Genomic DNA, 19,425 nt, shown 5'->3' with positions numbered 1-19,425 from the left:
AAACCACTTTATTGGGAATTTATTATTAAAACCCCAGTGGATAACTGTCTTAATATATTTATTAGTACAAAAGTTGAATCTTGCACTGTAAATTATACATTATGCTTTGTCAACAAAATACCATTTAATTAACATGTACTAATTCACACTCATTAAAATTGTTACAAATCGTATGACGTGAGTTAATATATATTACAATTATTTTCTTTGTTATCAGGCGGCAAGAAGAGATAACATCAGAAAGAGAAGAAATCGATCGTCAGAAAAAGTTGTTAATGAAAAAACGGCCGACAAATAGTGAGACTGGAAGAAAACGTGCCGGTAGTCAATCGGGAAGCAGCGCTACAGCCGGTGTGCTCGGGGTACCTGCCGTCGCTGTACCTCCTGGTAGTAATCAATCGGCATTACATAACGGAACCGATTCGGCGACTTTTCTAAAACCTGATCCGTTACCGGGACTTTCTGCACAAGAATATTATGAAGCGGATGAAATATTAAAGTTACGGCAGAGTGCATTGAAAAAAGAGGACGCTGATCTCCAGTTAGAGATGGAGAAATTAGAAAGGGAACGTAATCTTCATATTCGGGAATTAAAAAGGATTCATAATGAAGATCAATCGCGGTTTAATAATCATCCAGTTCTTAATGAGCGATATTTATTACTCATGTTACTTGGTAAAGGCGGCTTCAGTGAAGTTCATAAGGTAAACAAACCGTTTTCATTTTCTTTCTATTTATTATATTTATTTGTAAGAAGTGTGATATTCACAATTTTTTTTTTTTTTAATTATTAAATTTGAAGTGTTATGAAAGCTGTTAGTATGCAATTTATCATAAAGATAATTCTTTTATACCAGTTGTATTGATATCTGATATAAAAACAAAAATTATGCATAAGTTGTTTATTCCTTTCGAGTTTATCCTTTTATAAATACTTTTTTTTTAAAAGTCAACTTTTCATTTCACCTGAATATTTGTATCTCCTTTAGTTTGAATTTTTTTCTACGCGTTAAATTTATAAATTATAAATGTAAAGTTAAGAATTGATTTCATTTTTGTTATAAAGGAGTACGTGATTGAATATTGTAAAAGAAAGTTAACAAGTTTTTTTAAATCCAAATACGAATCATCGTTTTGTGTTTTACCTGGTAGCAGGTCCCTTAAGCACGGTCTCCAACCCTTTCTTTCCCAATCTCTCTCCTTCGTTCCCCTTGTTGCCAATCTTCATCTCTTCTATTAACTTCATCCTTCTTCCTTCCTTTCTCCTTTTATTGACCGTTTGGATGCAGTTGTCAAGATTCCACTTCCTCTAACCGGTTTTGTTTTCTTTTGTGTACTTCTAATGTAAGCGCTCTTTCTTCTTTAATCCTGTGAATTACTTACTCGTTCTTCACTTTATCCATCTGTCATACTTTTTACATCCTTTTTCAAATTATCTATATTTCAAATTTTAAATTGCATTTGAAATATTTATAAGCGTTTGAATTTTTAAATTGGCCATTTCAGATTATTAATTTTCTGTCGTAGTTACAACTCAGGATCTAGAGTAGAAATGGTTTTCTGATGAGCCGTAACTCAATTAAAACAGTTAATTTTTTTTGTTAATTCTTAGTTTAAATGGATTTTAATTAATTTATTTAATAATTGAAAATATTAAGTTTTTAATTTAATATAACTATTTTTTGTTAATGAATTTGCAATGGAGCATCATAGCATTGTAATAATAAATTATTATTAATAATAAAAGCACTATGAAAATGCTCATTTATTATAAGAAACAAGAAAAGCCTTATTTGTGATTTCTGTTATTGATAATAATTAATTTTTTTGTGTTATTGTATTATAGATATAAATATATTTTGTTTTAAACAGGCGTTTGATTTAAAAGAGCAGCGATATGTTGCGTGTAAAGTACATCAATTGAATAAGGACTGGAAAGAAGACAAAAAAGCTAATTACATTAAGTAAGTTGTTTAAACCCAAGGTATATTTTATAAGATACTTTATTTTGTGGTGCATTTGTTACTAGTGTATTTGGAAAATACTAATTCAGTTTTGATTTAGTAATTTATCATTCTATAATTTTATGAAATATGTTCTTGTGAAGGTTGAATTAATTTATTGTCTTACTAATTGTTCGTAAGATGATTTGTATATTTGTTTTAGGTAACAGAAGTTATTTATAAAAATTGCTTAAATTTAATATTAAATGTAATAAAATAATATGTTATATCTATTTTGATTACTTTTAAAAATTAAATGTTACTTAAATTAAAAATTAATGTTCATTACTTTGAAAAATGTAATTATACAGAATGATTTTTTAGTTCTGTTACCCAATTGTTAATGTCTGGTAATTTTTTTCTAAGAAAGGAAAATTCCTTTCTTAGAAGGAATAGCGCTACTCAACCGGTATAGATACGGCAGTGTGAATTGATTCTCCTTGAGCTTTGTAAACTTTTGTGCCGTTTCCGGTCGTGTTACGAACAGAATGTCCTTTACCGTAGAACGAGTTTTCATTCTTGAACAATATTTTGCTACGAAATCGAACGCGAGTGTAAAAGAATAATTTCAAATTAAATTTGTTGGTGTTCCTCCGCCAGAAAAAATGTCAATTTCTAGGCTAGCAAACCGATTTCGAGCGACAGGTAGTGTTTGTGAGAGCAAATGTAGCGGTCGACTTACTCACTTGACAGATGACGTTTTAGAGAATATGAAAACAAAATCGCCCAATTCTCCACGGAAAAGTTTATGAAAACTTTCCACTCAAGTTGGTTTGTCATATTTGAGTGTTCAGAAAGCCGCTAAAAAATTGAAATTGTAGCCATATCGTGTACAAGTAGTCCAAGAGCATCAGCCTCCAGATTTAAACAAGCGATTGAAATATTGCCGTCGGTTTAGGTCTCTCGTAAACGATAACGGAATAAAATTTTTAAACACGGTGTTCTTTAGTGATGAAGCTTGAATCCATCTCGACGGTTATGTGAACAGTCAAAACTGTCGAATTTCGGTGGTTGAAAATCCTAACACTTAACAAGACAAATCTTTGCATCCTAAAAAAATTGGTGTGTGGTGTGCGATATCTTGTCATCATATAATCGGACCTGTATTCTTTGAACAGACAGTAAATGGTGAAGTATACAGGAATATTGTGTGCCAATTTGTGTCCCTCCTGGAACCTCAAGAACGGTATTGCCGGTTTCAGCAAGACGGCACTACATACCACATGTCTCGAGAAACCGTGGATTTTCTGCAAGAGTTCTTTAATGATCGAATAATAAGCAAGAGCTTATGGCCTTCAAGGTCCCCAGACCTCGCATCTCCTGACTACGTTTTGTGGGGCTATGTTAAGTACAAGGCCTTCAAAAACAATCCTCACACTATTGCTGAACTTAAAGTCAATATTACAGACTTAATCGCGAATATTTCCAATGCGACTCTTAAAAAGGTTTCTGCTAATATGCTGAAAAGAGTCCATGAGTGTGTAACCGCAGTGGGCATTTTGAGCATATTCTTTAACAATTATGTAAGTAATAGCTTTTATTAAATCTCTTTTGTAAGTAACAAATACATTTTTTTATTCCACGTAAATTTCCCGTTCTTAAATTACATTTAAAATTGGGTAACAGGATTAAACATCACTCTGTATTAAAATATAACATTTAGATCTATGTTACAAAATGAAAACTGTTCGATTTCCCCCGGCAATTTTCTTCCAATTTTTTATTTAAGAATTCCTGTTATTCATTATCATCACAAGACAAAATAATACTATCTTTGCACGCAAAAATGTTTTTTTTCTTTTTTTTAATCATATATTCACTGTACATTGACAAGTAACAGAAAATTATGGATTTTTAATGTAACATGGATATATAGATGTAATTCATGTAGTATGTAATTCAAACTTCAACGCATATAACACAATATGGTTGCATCAATCTTCTTCATGTAATTACATATCAAATTTATCAGAATCAAACAATCTTTTTTTTCTGTATTTGATATAAATAATACTGCTTATATTCCAGTACTATAATCAATAAGGAAAACAAGGCTTGATTTATTATAACTTAAACAATAAGATTCCAAAGTCTAAATGAAAAATCCCATCCATCACAATCAGTTCTAAACGTATGTTGACATTGTCCGTTATACGCCAATGTCTTCTGTTTTCTCACTGTCCATCCTGCAGGATGGACAGTCAATTTGTTATTGCAGGATAACAAACTATTTAATTGATAATTGATAATAAACTAATTGGCTTTATTTACACCCTCATTCCAGGTTATTCTGGGTTTACCTCTTTTTCTTTTGTGTTACGGGACCCAGTCCATCGCTTGTTTAGGTAAACTGTTGTTGTTGGACATACATTGTACATGCTCATACCAAGTGACTTGTCTTCTCTCGATGGCCTCATCATATCCTCCAGTCCCATCTGCCATCTGATGTCTTTATTTCTAACTCTATTGGATTTTTTTAATTCAAAATTTTTCTAATAAAAACAACAAAAATTTATTTAGTTTGAAAATATTTTTTTTTTACAGATAAAGATTTCTTTATCTATTTATCTTTTGTTTTGTTGGTCCAACTTTTTAACTTATTTTTATCCAAAGGTATTATCTCCAATTTCCTCTCGATCTTTTCAGTTCTTTTTTTCTATGGGAAAAATGGGAGATACTGATCTCCCATTTCCCTTCTGGTCTTGTTTCATTAATACCCAGAAAAAAATTTGATATTTCCCGATTTCTTCATTATTTTAATCTTTCATTAATTAGAGCTGTAATGTTCCAGTTATGATAGGTTTTCTTTTTTATTGTTCATATTCTGTTCTTTTATTTTTCAAAATCTTTATACGACTTCAGGTATATGATTTATTGGCCCTTGATGAAGTTATCTTAGGGAGATGTTATTTTTTCTTTTATAATAATTGGAATTTGGGTTTTCTCTTTGATAACTGCACTTCATAACGTAACTGTTGTTTGTTGCTACTATCTTAGACGTTGAAATCATTAAAAAACTATCAGGATATGAAATCGTTCGAATCAAAGTAGTTGCAGGAAACTGACGTTAAGTCTTCCCAACATAAATCTAATTTCTTATTAGGTTTAGGTACCAAACGCCTTCCCAGTTTATTCAGTTTAGGGAGGGGCAACCCTTTTCAGGTTAAGTGTTATTGGAGTTGGAGTGAAAAAGCTTAATTGAGTACTCTTACATGTATTCATACATTATGTAACATAAATAACAATACGTTATGAAAATACATAACGATTAAGTGTTCTTACTCCCATTCATTGGGAGTTTTCTCTTTCCTCTTGTGTAAGCTTTTTCAACTTTTTACAAACAAGTTAAATTTATTACAAATTTTACCGTAATCTACAGTTCTTTTATGACAAGGTATTTATAGAAAAATAATGGCAGAAATGATTGAATAATGTTATTTTGTAACCAAGAATATCAGTAAAAACTAAATTTTGTAAAACTGAGGGTTTTTGTGGGGTTGGCATAGAGTGAAATCAATTTAATTTTTGTTGGCAGTGAATTGAATGGGTTAATAATAATTAACACAACTACTGTATTATCTGCTTAAACTATTATAAAGTAATGCAGTTTTTAAAATTTAAATGTTACGTCTTTAATATTATTTCGAGAATTTTAATGAATCTTAGAAAGATGTCAGATTGTATCGGTAGGGAAAATTAATTGTTTATGTACTAAGTTTTAAGTAATAAATTTTCTGTTTTAGACATGCTCTGAGGGAGTACAATATACATAAAGCATTGGATCATCCTAGAGTCGTTAAACTATATGATGTCTTCGAAATAGATGCAAATTCATTCTGTACTGTTTTAGAATATTGTGACGGGCATGACTTAGACTTCTATTTAAAGCAGGTAAATATATGTTCTATTTTATTCAATAATTTGTGAATGTGTTGAAAATATTGAGAATAACTTATAAGGGAATTTCTTTATGAATAATACATGTTTTTAAATTAACGTACATTTTAAAATAAAAACAAAACTCGATATTAGTAAACTTTATTACTTATGTATAAATACTACATTTATCTACTACTTTTCAAAATAACTGTCTTCGACATTTTTCTTACCATTCTATGAAATTCCATCACCAGTGAATTAATCCATGCAGTAATGACATTTTGCAGTTTGTTGTCATCATCAAAACTTTGCAATGCAAGTCACCGTTTAAGGTGAAGAAAAAGAAAATAATCCCTGGAAGCTGAATCAGGACTACACAGTGGATGTTTTTTTCCTGTTATTTCACTACCTGATTGGCTGTGAGCAGCTGGGTATTGTCATACAAAAATAAATTCTTGCAATAAATAGTAGTTATAAGCTTCTTTATTGTACACTCTTGTTTTAACTTCTTCAGTCTAGGAGATGAATGCCACCATCTTACTGACTGCTATTTTGTGTCGACGTTCAAATAAGAAATCCAGGTTTCATCTTCGGTAACATTGCAATCAACAATTCATTACATTCGTTTTCGTTCAGCCTTTAATTCGTGTGCTCCAGCAAGACTGTTTTCCTTGTGTGTGATGGTTAACATCTTCAGTTCCCATCTGGCACACAATTTTTAAAGGCAATTTTTCAGTTAAAACTTCATGAATCAAAAGTCATGAAACACCTAAGACAATTGTGATGTGGTTAAATGCCAGTTTATAAATGGATAAACAACAACTAAATAATTAATCTATTGTTGCTAACAGATGACTATTGATTGAAATAACTGAGCTACGCAAGCGCCATCTGTTTACATTGCATATATAGGCAGCAAATTCAAAACAGTTTATACATTAAAAACACACTCATATTAATGAACATGTTGCTAGAAATAGAAGACTGATTTATGCGGTAAGCACCACCTTCATCCCAGGTCAAATTTTTATAGCAACACGTGATATGAAACCGAGTGCTTAGATAGTTCTATAGATAAGTCTTTCCTCTCAATTTCTGCACAAATATTAAATATGCAATTACTCAACAACCGTGCGTGGATCCAGTAGATATCTAGCCAAAATATGCAAAAAACTTTTAAGGAAGAAAGGAATAAAGAAGTAATAAAATCAGGATGAACCTACCTATAAATTGACTGCCAAGTAAGATAAACAAGCTTCATTTCAATGAATATTTCAATCCTTTCCATTCAGGCAATTGGATGCAAAGTTGATTTGCATAAAACATCTTAACTATATGTTGCAGCACATCGTTTTGCTTTTGTTTAAAAATATATTTATTGTCACATTTGTTTTTTATTTAATTATTTATTAGGAATTATTTGTTATATTTTATTTATTTTTTTTTTTAGCACAAGACTATTGCGGAGAGAGAAGCGAGATCTATCGTTATGCAGGTTGTATCTGCATTGAAATATTTAAATGAGATTAAACCGCCTGTTATACATTATGACTTAAAACCAGGTTTGCTTTATTTATTATTATCGTAAAATAAGTGTGCACGTAACGATTTGTTTTTTGACAGGAAAATTGTTTAAAATACATATATGTCACATAGTGGCAAAGTTTCTCAGTTCTGAAAATTTCTAATTTCCAGTAATTAATAGATTAAAAATTAAGAAAATAATTAAGTTTTCAAACTGAAAAAAGTCCTACAGAATAAAAGAAAAAATTAAAAGAGAACCATTGTTAGTTCTATAAATCATTTTGAAATGAAAGACAATATTATTAATGCAATCTATACAATAAAGCATATTTTATGCGTATAACTTCTTATCACTTTAATTTACTGTAATTTTATCAAATTGTTTCTGAGAGGGTACTGGGCTGAGTTCTTTTATACATAATTTATTACCATGTTGTTATATACATCAATGTGGTAAATTTTTATTGATATAAGAGAAAAAATTACAGCTCAATATTTCTCTAAATTATCAGATTAATCATCAGTTTTATTTGTTTTTACTGTTGACTAATCAAGTCTTTTGTGTCCGCCTAGAACACAGTTGTGAAACATTTGTGTAGATGTAAATTAAATGTTTATTATCTGCTCTCTGTTGTATTGTGTTTAAAATATTTCAAAATACTTTATTAATTAAATAAATTGGAAATCATTTTACTGTATTTCCATTTAGTAACACGGTTGCGATGACTTTTCCAACTGATGAATGCATTTTTGGCTTTACAAGGAAAGCTTTCTACTTCTATTTCACCATATTCACCATTTTAAAAAAAAGTAATGTAGTGGTGAACGTATGTCTCATCATGTGTTACTACTATTTGTTGCAAAAAATTATTTCCCTTGTTGAAATCGATTCAGGAGATTTAGACAAATATCCTGTTGGGCCTATTTCTGATTTCTGGTCAAGAGACTTGACCAGAGACTCCCGCTGACTTTGTAAAAACCAAGATGTTTTGTGATAATGGAGTAGGGACTTCCATGACTTTTTACCACTTACAAACCGATTTCATTTATCACGAGGTACTGATTGTCTTCAGTTGTATCACATATCTATCTAGTGTTGTCATCCAGCACATTTAATATGTGAACACTGTATTTTTTACAGGATCATACTCTCTTTTAAATTTAGATTGTAGATTTGAGTATGTGATGTATTGTCAACTGCACATACAGTCTAGTCAGAATTTTGGAGAGTTTGCCACTCTCATCCGTGAGAAACTTTTTGATACGATGTTGCTCAATCGACAGTGGAATCTGTGCTCTGATAAGAAAAATATGAATGCTGAGGTAGCTGGAGCGTCCATCCTTCCTCGTATCACCAACATGTTAATATTCCTCAATAAAGAAATTCAGATACACTACTATAGTACTGTGGTGGAAGTGGCAAATAACCTATTATATTGATATATCTGTTTATTTTTTCATTTTTAATTTTGATATATTTTGGCTTTTTTCAGGTAATATATTACTAACGGAAGGTAATGTTTGTGGTGAAATAAAAATTACTGATTTTGGTTTAAGTAAAGTTATGGACGAGGAAAATTATAATCCTGATCACGGAATGGACCTTACATCACAAGGAGCTGGAACATATTGGTATGTTTATATAACAATTTTTTTTTTTAAATTTATAATTAAATTTTTCAAAAAGTTTATTATTATTATTTGTATTTATTATCTTTAATTTTTTATTTTCAACAGGTATTTACCTCCAGAATGTTTTGTTGTTGGGAAAAATCCACCGAAAATATCATCTAAAGTCGATGTTTGGAGTGTAGGTGTAATATTTTACCAGTGTTTGTATGGAAAAAAGGTAAAAAAATAATATTTATGTTTTATATTATTTTGATTTTTAAAATATAAATTGTTATTCTTTAATTCAAGTTTATAAGTAAATCCGTGAACCATATCTGTTGTCATTCAGCTGCTAATATTACTTGAATCAAATTTGTTAAATTTTAATATTTTAGTTATTCCAGATCTATTTTATCATTATGTTTATATATATTTTTTAAATATTATATTTTCAGTATGAAGGGCACTAGAGAAATTTTACAATGAGAGAACAGATCCCAACCTGTACTATAGCAGCTATAATTACTGTTTCAGTGTCATTTGCATTTTTGCTCTGTTATTGGAAAGAGGTAATGATGTCGTTGTGGCTGAAAACTCGAACACCAGTTCCCACTACAATTTTGCACTTGGTTGTAGTATTGATAAGTGTTTAGAGGAAATGATTCCTTGGAAAGGATTGTCCTCATTGTACAACAAAATTTAGGTGGTAGCGAGAATTTAGAAAAGAAAATTTTGACCTTTCAGTACACACCACGGTCAGGTCAACCGTCTTCGTCTGTGACTGAGGGAAATATTGGTGCAGTATAAAAAATGCTTGAAACAGACTGGCATCTGACCTACCACCAAATAGAGATATCCGTTGGGATTAATACACCAGCAGTTGGTGCTATTCTGCAAGATCCCTTTTAAGTTAGGAACTTTGTTGTTCCCTTTGGGTGTCCCACAACTTGACTGACTATGTAGTGGCACTTGTGTTTCATAATGCTGAAAAAGTTTGAAAATGGGAAATCTCTGTATGTGAACAGTATTGTGATAGGTTGACGAAACTTGGCTGTACTATGACGTTCCGATCAAGGCTCAGAACAAAGTTTAGGTGTTTGAAAATGAGGAGATCTCATTGCTGTTTGAAAAGCTAGATCGGTTAAGAAGAGAATGGTAGCCATTTTTTTTTATTGTGAGAAGTTTTAGAATGATTTGTGTTGGAAACTGAGAAGACAGTTGCAGGGAGATGGTATACTGTGGAAGCCCAGACTAAAGTTGTCAGAGCTCTATGGACATATGGTTTCTTCACTCCGACAACACTCCAGTCTACCGCTCCACAGTTTGTTCTGAGTATTCAGCTAGCACTAGAATAAAACTGTTAGAGCACTCTCCCAATAGTCCTGACCTCGCTCCATGTGACTTGCTGTTTTGTTCGGGTGAAGAACAGACTGAAGGGGACATTTTACAAGTGATGGTGGCCTAAGGTGTTGGGATATTGAATATGCCCAGATCTCTGACAAAACATGACAGGGTTTCTTTGAAGACTGGTTTCGAACGATAAAGTGTTTCTTTAATGTTAGTGGAAATTATTTTGAAAAATTATTAAAGATGAAGTCATATTGCAAAACTTTCCTAATGCCCTTTGTATAATATAGTATCTCTATTATACATTTTTTGTAAAAAAATGTAGCAGATTGTAGGACAGTAATACTTGTTTACTATGGCTTGTGAGTGTATTTTTTTAATTCACTTTTTTTTAATTTAAAGTAATTAATGTTTATAGTTCATAGTCATTTATGTGTAGAGTTTCAGAGGCAGAAGATATATTAAAAATTAAATATAATAAATTTATTAATAATATTAGTAAAAAATATGCGATTTAATAATTAAAACTCCCAAATTTATGTCTTGGTAGTGATTATATATAATCTTTATCTGTGTACAGAATTCTCGTAGGAATGTTTGATTGACTGCTATAATATTTAGCAACAATTTTGTTGATTTCCTCTTGAATTTTGTTTTGTCAGTTCATTGGTAGTATCATTTTAATCCTTCATGGGCGGAAACACATATATTAATAAAAAATAAAATAATATACTTGTACTTAAGCTGGAGGGTGGAGGTGGATAAAAAAACTTATTCATTTTTACAAAGATTCCTTAATTTTCAGTCATCATTGAAAAATGTGTAATTTTGTAGTTGTTAAACTTAAGTTAATATTAATTCATACATCAAATTATAGCTTTCTAGGATATTGGAAATTGTCCTTTTCTCATGAATATAATAAAGAAGGTAGAAGTGTAAATGTAACTGAGAGTAAGAGGTATATGTAAAAATAAAAATAGCATGTTTTGCATTTTATATATATATTTATTTATTAAGGTTTATCTCATTTTAACCTTTATGAAAGTGGAACTTCATGAAAAACATGCAGAAACCGTAACACGAAGGCACTTATTAAAGGTGGAAAGAAAATTCATCCTCAGATGCTGGCTTAAAAAAGATGGTCGAAACTTGTGTAACGTGATACTGAACACTAAGGGATCTATGTTTTTTGTGACATTAGAAGAAGCAGAAAGAAGCATGGGGAATGAATGCTGACACCGGAATTTGAATTTCATCCAAATTCCTTCGCAGACTGCCCCGATTCTGTACTGCCTTTTTCTGTTAACAAGTGATCACTTGAATTCTATTTCATGCATACCGCTTTTCAGATAAATAATCACCTAAAAAAAATTGTTTTCTTTTTTTTAGATAAATAAATAAAAAATATAACTTGCACAAAACATTTGTGTATCAAGTCAGTCGACATGGCTGAACAACTTAGCCTCGATTAATACAGATAGAAAATATAACACAGTATTATTCCTTCATTCATTTTATTTTTAAAGGTGTTTAATAAAAATACTTTATCTAAGAAAAGTTTATGATTTCAAATCTAACAATCTTGAGTTTTGTATGTATTTCATTTCCATTGTTAAGTTCAATAGTTCTTGGGACTAACGAATGTTTCCAAGTTCTGCTCGCTTCCAACTATATGAGAACTTTGTGTTTTTATTCCCTTCTAGAAAGTTAAATAATTTGTCATAAGAAATGTTTCCAGTATGGAAATTTGACTTTTGAAGGCTTTCAATATTCTAAAAAAGTAGGGTTTTTAAATATGTATGATGACTCAGGGCACATTGTATTTTTATGTTGTTTCTCTGTAATGTTTTATTTTGTTTATCAAATTGTTTCTTTTTTGATTTGGATTCTTGCACTACTTGTAATTTTATATTTGATTCGTTGAATATTTAAATGATGCAAGACATAGTACATCAAATTTGTGGGCTCTATCAGGTTTCTTAAGCAGCTCTAACACCATCAACACTGTTATGTACATTTTTTAAATGTTTCGAGATAAACTTGGTACTTAAAAATATTGAATTAGTTTTGTTAAATTAAATTGCATAAGCTGAAGGAATGCTATTGTGATAATCTTATAAATTTAAATTTCTCTTCATGCGTTGTCAATAAAATCACTTGCTTTTGCTAAATGTTCTGTTTCAAAACATATTTTCACGTGTTAAGCATAATTTTGAAATAAACTAGGCGATTCAAAAAGGACTTAATAACTTTAAAAGCATATAAAAATTGATTTAGATAACTCACAGATTTGACATCATCAGATTAGATGTCACCAGCTTTGTTAAAAATGGTTAGATTTGCCCTTGTCACCAAACTTTTGTTTAGACAAGTTTATGTGTCCAAGCAAACAAATTTCTCTTAGGTCCGTTGTTCTTCCAGGAGGTAGCTGTAAATGGTATTGTTTATCTGGACATGCTTTAAAATTTTCTAATTCCTTAATTAGACTATGATGACCAAGCTGGACGCCATTACTATCAGCCAGACGATACTCGATTCTGAGGTCAGTAGATTGGTCATGAAGGTCTTAATCGTATGCCCACCTCACTCCCCAGATTTGAAAAAAATCTAGCGTGACGCTAGATTTTTTTCTTGCGGGGTTTCATTAAAGATCGTGTTTATGTACCATTTTGCCAGCCGATTTTGTTGAGCTAAGACTTTGAATTAACACTGCAGCTGCAGAGGTAATGTCCGACTTGCTGGCTACAGTCCGTAATGAAATAGACTTCAGGTGGGATGTACGTCGCATTACAAATGGAAGCCATATCGAAGCAAAGTTAATGTTGGATGACAAACTTGATGTTTTTCTATGAAATGAGCCCTCAACCAAATTTGTAAGTTATCTCAATAAATTTTAATGTGCTTTTAAAGTTGTGAAGTCCTTTTTGAATCACCCAGTATAAAAGTAAAGTATATAATTTTTTGTTTTTTTGGTAGAAAATGATGTTCACATTGGGGTGTTAACTTATTTAAATTAAAAATCTCCCCTCTCACTGTCTCTGTGTGTGTGTTTGTGTGTGTGTGTGTGTGTGCACATGTGTGGAGTAACAGCTAGTGAACAAAACACATGTATACCTTGGAGGACACATGAAAAAATAAATTACATTGAAAAATTATAACAAATTATTTTAGATGTTCTTTCTGCAATTATTTTTGTTTTTAGTAGGAATAAAAAATACGTAACAAATTTTATTAGAAATAACTGTTAACCGTTTTAAACTGATTAATTTTTATTTACTAATTTCTTTTCCACAGCCATTTGGACACAACCAGTCACAAGCCACTATACTTGAAGAAAATACAATATTGAAAGCGACTGAAGTTCAGTTTGCAAACAAGCCTACTGTTAGTAATGAAGCTAAGGTATGTATTAGTTTTATTATAATAAAATACAAGAGGATGATGTAGGAAAGGTATTTGAGCATCAAGCTCGACTACATTCAAATTCATTATTAATAAACAGCTTTTAGCAAATTGCTTCTTAACAGCAGTATATAGTTACTTAATTTATAAATTATTACTATTTACTTTCCTTTTTTTTGTTTAGCACTTTTGTTTAGAAATCTCTTGCTTCTTCATAATGGATATAGTTATATAAAAATAATTTAAAAATCATTAAAACTAGAAATAAATGTTAATAATAATATATTGAAGTATATTTTTTCTCTTCTTAAGTGGTATGTCGGAAATAACAGAAAAAACGTAAACAGTAGTGACTAATTAATTTTAATAAAATAATCATTATTAATATTGGTAACTACAGGTACTGACACCCAGTACAGTCATCCTAAGGCCCGACTTTCTTTTTTTATGAAAAATAAAAAGATAAATGTTTTAGCATATAAGCATTGGAGTCGGGGAAAAAAATTTCATTGTATTTTCTAGGTAGATGTCTTTAGGATTTCATAATTTTAATAATATTAATCTGTCAACTCTTGCGTTTTTTGAAAGTGACGTACCGTTGACTATTTTTAGAAAGGATATGATTATATCACTTTACTTATTTAAAAGTTATTGCATCTCGCAAATGAGTGAAAATAGAGAAAAAATTTGTTGCAGTTTGAAATTTTATTAAAAAAAAGTGAAGAATGCAACTCAGACTTGAAAAAATTTATATTTTTTATTTACACGATATAGTAGCAGTTCGTATGTCACAAATTAGCCCAAGTGTTTTTAATTTAGAAATTTTGATATCACCTTCCTCTTGTCAGCCAAATAGTAGAAAGGCCAGGATTGACACCAAAAAAGAATGTTACTGTTGTGTGACACCTTAAAGTGTGATACACCTTAGACCCAAAGATTTTTACTGCCCAAATTACACTCTTATTGTTCAGATCAGATTTATAGCCTTTAATAAGCGCCAAGAATATGATAAGGTAATCAATGAATTCTGATTTGGAAGAAATAACAAGGGCGTTTCTGGGGCATTTCTTTTTCAACTAGTCAGAGAGTTGTAAAAAAATGTTCAGTCCATTAATTAATAATCCTCTTGTCGTGGTAAAGGACATTAATGTGCGCATATTTAAATGTGGATTTTTTCAATTTAATTAGTGTCGGGCAAGCTTGCATTATTGTAAACTTATGCTCACACTTAACAACCGACAAATTTTTCAGCAGTGTTCTTTTTCTTTACTCATATTAAAAAATAAAATAAATAAAAAACAAAAAAAGTATTAAAATTAAAAAAAATTAAAAATTTTCATATAATAAAAAGCAGATACAGTAATATGTTACAAAAAAATCCAATTACTTGATAATAAACAAATCAGAATTTACAGAAATTATTCGAGATGAATTAAAATTTGCTCTGCTAATTTATAAAAAAATTGTCATTCAAAATTTATTGAAGAGAAATTGTGTTGAGTTAACTGTGTGTTATAAAAATATAATTTCTTACAAATTATAAAAAATTGCTGTACGTTTTATGGAATAAAACATTACAGTAATCAAACCGTATCTTTAAAAACCCAGTTTCTTCTTAGAAAATCTATACTCTTTACTTACTTTAACGTTGTTGAACTTCATTTATGCTCTGCAAGCTCATATAGTCACTTTAAATAAAGAAATAAGGAATCGCTTTCTTTTTTTCGCTCCAACCAGTTCCTAGCAATAGTCATACGAGCTTATGGCCTCAATTCAAATTGTTACATTTTAGTTCTTTCTTGACCAATTAATGTGCTAAGTTAATAAGTAAGTAGGTAAGTCAATCTTTTCAGAAGTTAATTCTATAATTAGTTGCAGGCTTAATTTTCATTTATGGTATAAAAAAGTCAATTAAGAATCCAATAAAAACAAAGATCGTATAAGTACATTTTTTTTTAATCAAAGCTTTATTTGAACAGGATTCTAGATTTTTTAAATAGTACATTCATTTTTTTTTAAATTGCCTAGTGTAAATGTAATCGGTTTGGATAGTTGGATATCCAGAAAATCAGTGTTTTGATAGTCAGTGTCTCACTGTACTGCATAATTTTAATATTTTTTATTTTATGTATTTTCTATTTGCTTGTAGGACTTAAAATAAATAAATAAAAATTTCTCTCTCTCCCTCCGTCCATCCGTCTCCCACTCATTCTCTCTTCTCATTAGCTAATATTATTATTCGGGTTTTTTATTTTGTTTTCACTTTTAAAATTTTCTATTAACAGGCTGCTTTATGAGTATTTGTATTTTAATTGTTTACTTCTCCTTCTCGTGAAGAATATTTTTTTGGTTTAATTTTTTTCCTTGGTATTTCTTATTTATTTGTTTTTTTTTCATTCATTTTCTTACTGTTTTTGTTTTATAACAGATAAGTTGTATTTATTTTAACTATCATAATCTACACTTTTTAAGCTATTTTTTCCACATATTTTGTATCCTGTCATCAAAAAAGTACACCAGTCCATTAAGCCACTTACAAACAGCCGTCTTTATTTTGTCGTCACTGTCATACCAATTCCCATCAAGAAACTCCTTCAATTTTGTAAAGAGGTGGAAATCGCTTAGAGATGTGGAATGTACAGCAGATGATAAGAAATATCCCGTCTGAAACCTTTGATAAGTCGACAAGTTTTTTTTTGCGGCATGTGAATGTGCATTGTCATGAAGCAGACCGCTGCTGTAAGTAAATGACAGATTTCCTTCATTCATTATACACTCACCATATATGGCAGCAATTTGACGATGAATTTCCACAGGATGAATAACTTGTACGTTCAAAAAACATATGATCGATTGTACTTCACGGTCGGCAGGATTTTCAACTTTTGTTATTCATTATAAACACGTGCAAAATCACTCTTGTGTCGCAGTACAGTTATGAAATTCTGTACAGCACTAGCGGAATGACAACCAAGACCATCTGGCCTCTACCTATTGCGAGTAAAGCTGCGCTATGGATGTGCAATTAGTTATTTCTGGACAACCTACGTGTGTACTAATATATAATCTCTTGAATACCATAAAACCACCTTGTCATTCGTTAATTTTATAAAATTTATTTTTCTTCCGATTCTGGTTCTTAATCATCACATAGAGTGATTTTGATCATAATTTAACTAATTAATCTTTTCTTTTTTTTGCAGAAGTTTTAATCGATTCATATTATAAATTATGTATTATTTTTCTTTTTTGAATACAGAGTTTTATCAGAGGTTGTCTAGCGTACCGAAAAGAAGATCGTATCGATGTATTTTCGTTATCACGACACGAATATTTACAACCACCGCAACCGAAACACGGTAGACAAGCGAACAACCAACAGCATCAACAACAACAAATGCAGCAGCAACAGGCGCAACAACAACATCAGACATCATTCAGCACAGGAATGTTCAGCGGTATGAACGCGTCTAGCTCATCGTAGTCACCACCGAAATTAGACGTCAGTTTAGTTGCGAATCGACAATGGCGTCGTCGTTTATCAGCTTCCTCTTCTTCTATTACTACAACTACTACTACTACTACTGCGTCTAATAATAATAATAGAAATAAAAATAAACGTAATAAACATGGAAATCCTAACACAATACCTATTATAATTAGTGCTATTAATACTACTTCAACTATTACTACTATTATTAATTATAATTATAAAACTACTTCTGCGTAATATGTAATTAAATAATTATAATAAAATAATTATTATAAACAATTTATTAATTAGTATTATATATATATATATATACATATATATATATATAAATAAAACTTTATATATACATACTCTTTTTTTAATTTCATTATTTTTTTTTAATTCCTTGTGATCGAGGCATATTTTTTTATTCGTTTATTTGTTAAAAATAATATTATTATAATAATAATAGATAAAAAACAATACTATAATATGTTGAATTGTATATGTCATATGAATGAAGTTGTATGTCGCATGAATTTGTAATCTGATTAAACATAATTCAGTTGATTTTTTTCTGCTCATCTTTTATAATTATATTTGGAAGCTTTATTGTATTAATTATTAATTTAATTACAAATAAAGTAAAATATTAAAGTCACTTACTAGTTATTTTATTATTATAATTTTTTAAAATTATTTTATGTTATTTTTACGATATAACAGTCTTCAATTATCCGAGTGTGAAAGATATAAATAATTTATATGACTATTATTTATACATTTTTTAATTTTATTTGTAAAAATAGTACTTTATTGTGTTAACAAGATTATAACACAAATATGCAAAGTTATGAGTAAAACATTTTTATATTTTTTTCCTTATTTCTTTTTTTTTTAAATTTTAAAAATTAATTCCCAATAAGACTGGAATACCTTCACATCATTGAAGGTTTAAGTAATGAAGAGAAAAAATATGAGTGCTTGGAAACTGATTATCTTTCTTTTTGTAGGGACGATGGATGGTTTGTTATTGCTTTAAATTTCTTATGCTTTGAAAGCATGTTTTAGAATGTTAATATACATTCTGTAGTGAATTGAAAAAAAACCAAAAAAGTACCAGATTTCAATTAGCAGATGGAAAGTATTCTTGAATAAATAAATATTATTATCTCTTTTCTAACTGGAATGTCATTACACAAAGTAAAATTTTGTACGTGTATTAATTTTAATATCATTAACATTTGAATCCGTCATCATGCCCGTATTATTAAAGTCAGATTCTTTGTCTGTAGTATATTACCATATTATCAGAAAAATACCAAATCATTTTAAAAATTGAACGTAATCAAACAAATAAACACCAGTACAAATGGTTGCCAGTTACAATAGTATTCAGTTTATTTTTTACTTATTTGTAATAGATGTATAATTTAAAATTATTAATAAAATCTATTTACAATATGTTTAATATTTGTAAATGTATGACTGTATTGGGTAAAACATTAAGTTGAATAATAAATATAGAAATGCTTGGTCAAAAGGTTGATTAGTAACGTCTGGTTGATGACCCCAGGTTGTAGTTAATCAAAGTTTGGATAAGCAGTGTTGTACCTCTAAATTCATAAACCGTTTATGAATTTTTTTTCCATATATATTTTTTATTTATATTTAACTAAGCATGAGCATATTAAACATGATATATTTTTCAAACTGGAACATTTAAATCTAATTTCACGTGCAATGAAAAGGTAGTGTCAAGTTTATATATTTATAATTTTATAAATTATAATCTTCTATTATTAATATTATTATAAAAAATTGAAAAGTTTCTTCAGATTTATTACGTCTTGAATTTTTTGAAAAAAAAATTAAAACCATCTTAATCTGTAATTTTTACGGGATAAAAATGGTTGCACATTAAGTTATTTTACAGTACGGTTAAATTTCTTTTATCAAGAAACTTAGAAAATTTTATGTGCAGTTGTACCTTGTGGGTTGAAGTTATTCTTCAAATTAGTATGATAGTATATTTACCAAATACTGAAATATTAAGCATATCCAAAACATGAAATACTTTCAAAGAACTGTATTTTGTAGCATAATGGGTTTTTTTTTCTGATTGGTTAATGTAGGATTACATTTAATAGTTAATTTCTGGTCAGCCTCCTATTCTTCCAACTCTAC

At 29.7% G+C, this 19,425-nt stretch overlaps 1 protein-coding gene across 4 annotated transcripts in view; it reads left to right on the top strand.

Annotated features, from left to right (window-relative positions):
• Positions 1-17,899, top strand: part of Tlk (Tousled-like kinase) — a 435,474-nt gene extending 417,575 nt beyond the window's left edge. For all 4 annotated transcript variants that reach the window (XM_075381105.1, XM_075381106.1, XM_075381107.1 and 1 more), the window contains 8 exons: positions 218-704; positions 1,873-1,964; positions 5,747-5,894; positions 7,333-7,444; positions 8,900-9,038; positions 9,144-9,255; positions 13,659-13,766; positions 17,026-17,899. In XM_075381105.1, the coding sequence (XP_075237220.1) occupies positions 218-704; positions 1,873-1,964; positions 5,747-5,894; positions 7,333-7,444; positions 8,900-9,038; positions 9,144-9,255; positions 13,659-13,766; positions 17,026-17,250 (1,423 nt within the window). In that variant the 3' untranslated portion in view covers positions 17,251-17,899. The remainder of the gene's footprint in view (positions 1-217; positions 705-1,872; positions 1,965-5,746; positions 5,895-7,332; positions 7,445-8,899; positions 9,039-9,143; positions 9,256-13,658; positions 13,767-17,025) is intronic.
• Positions 17,900-19,425: the final 1,526 nt, after the last annotated feature.

The sequence above is a fragment of the Lycorma delicatula genome, chromosome 13 (genome assembly GCF_047948215.1).
Source record: "Lycorma delicatula isolate Av1 chromosome 13, ASM4794821v1, whole genome shotgun sequence".
Taxonomy (NCBI): Eukaryota; Metazoa; Arthropoda; class Insecta; order Hemiptera; family Fulgoridae; genus Lycorma; species Lycorma delicatula.
Note: the sequence above shows the minus strand (reverse complement) of the source record. Positions and strands in the feature narration are given on the sequence as shown.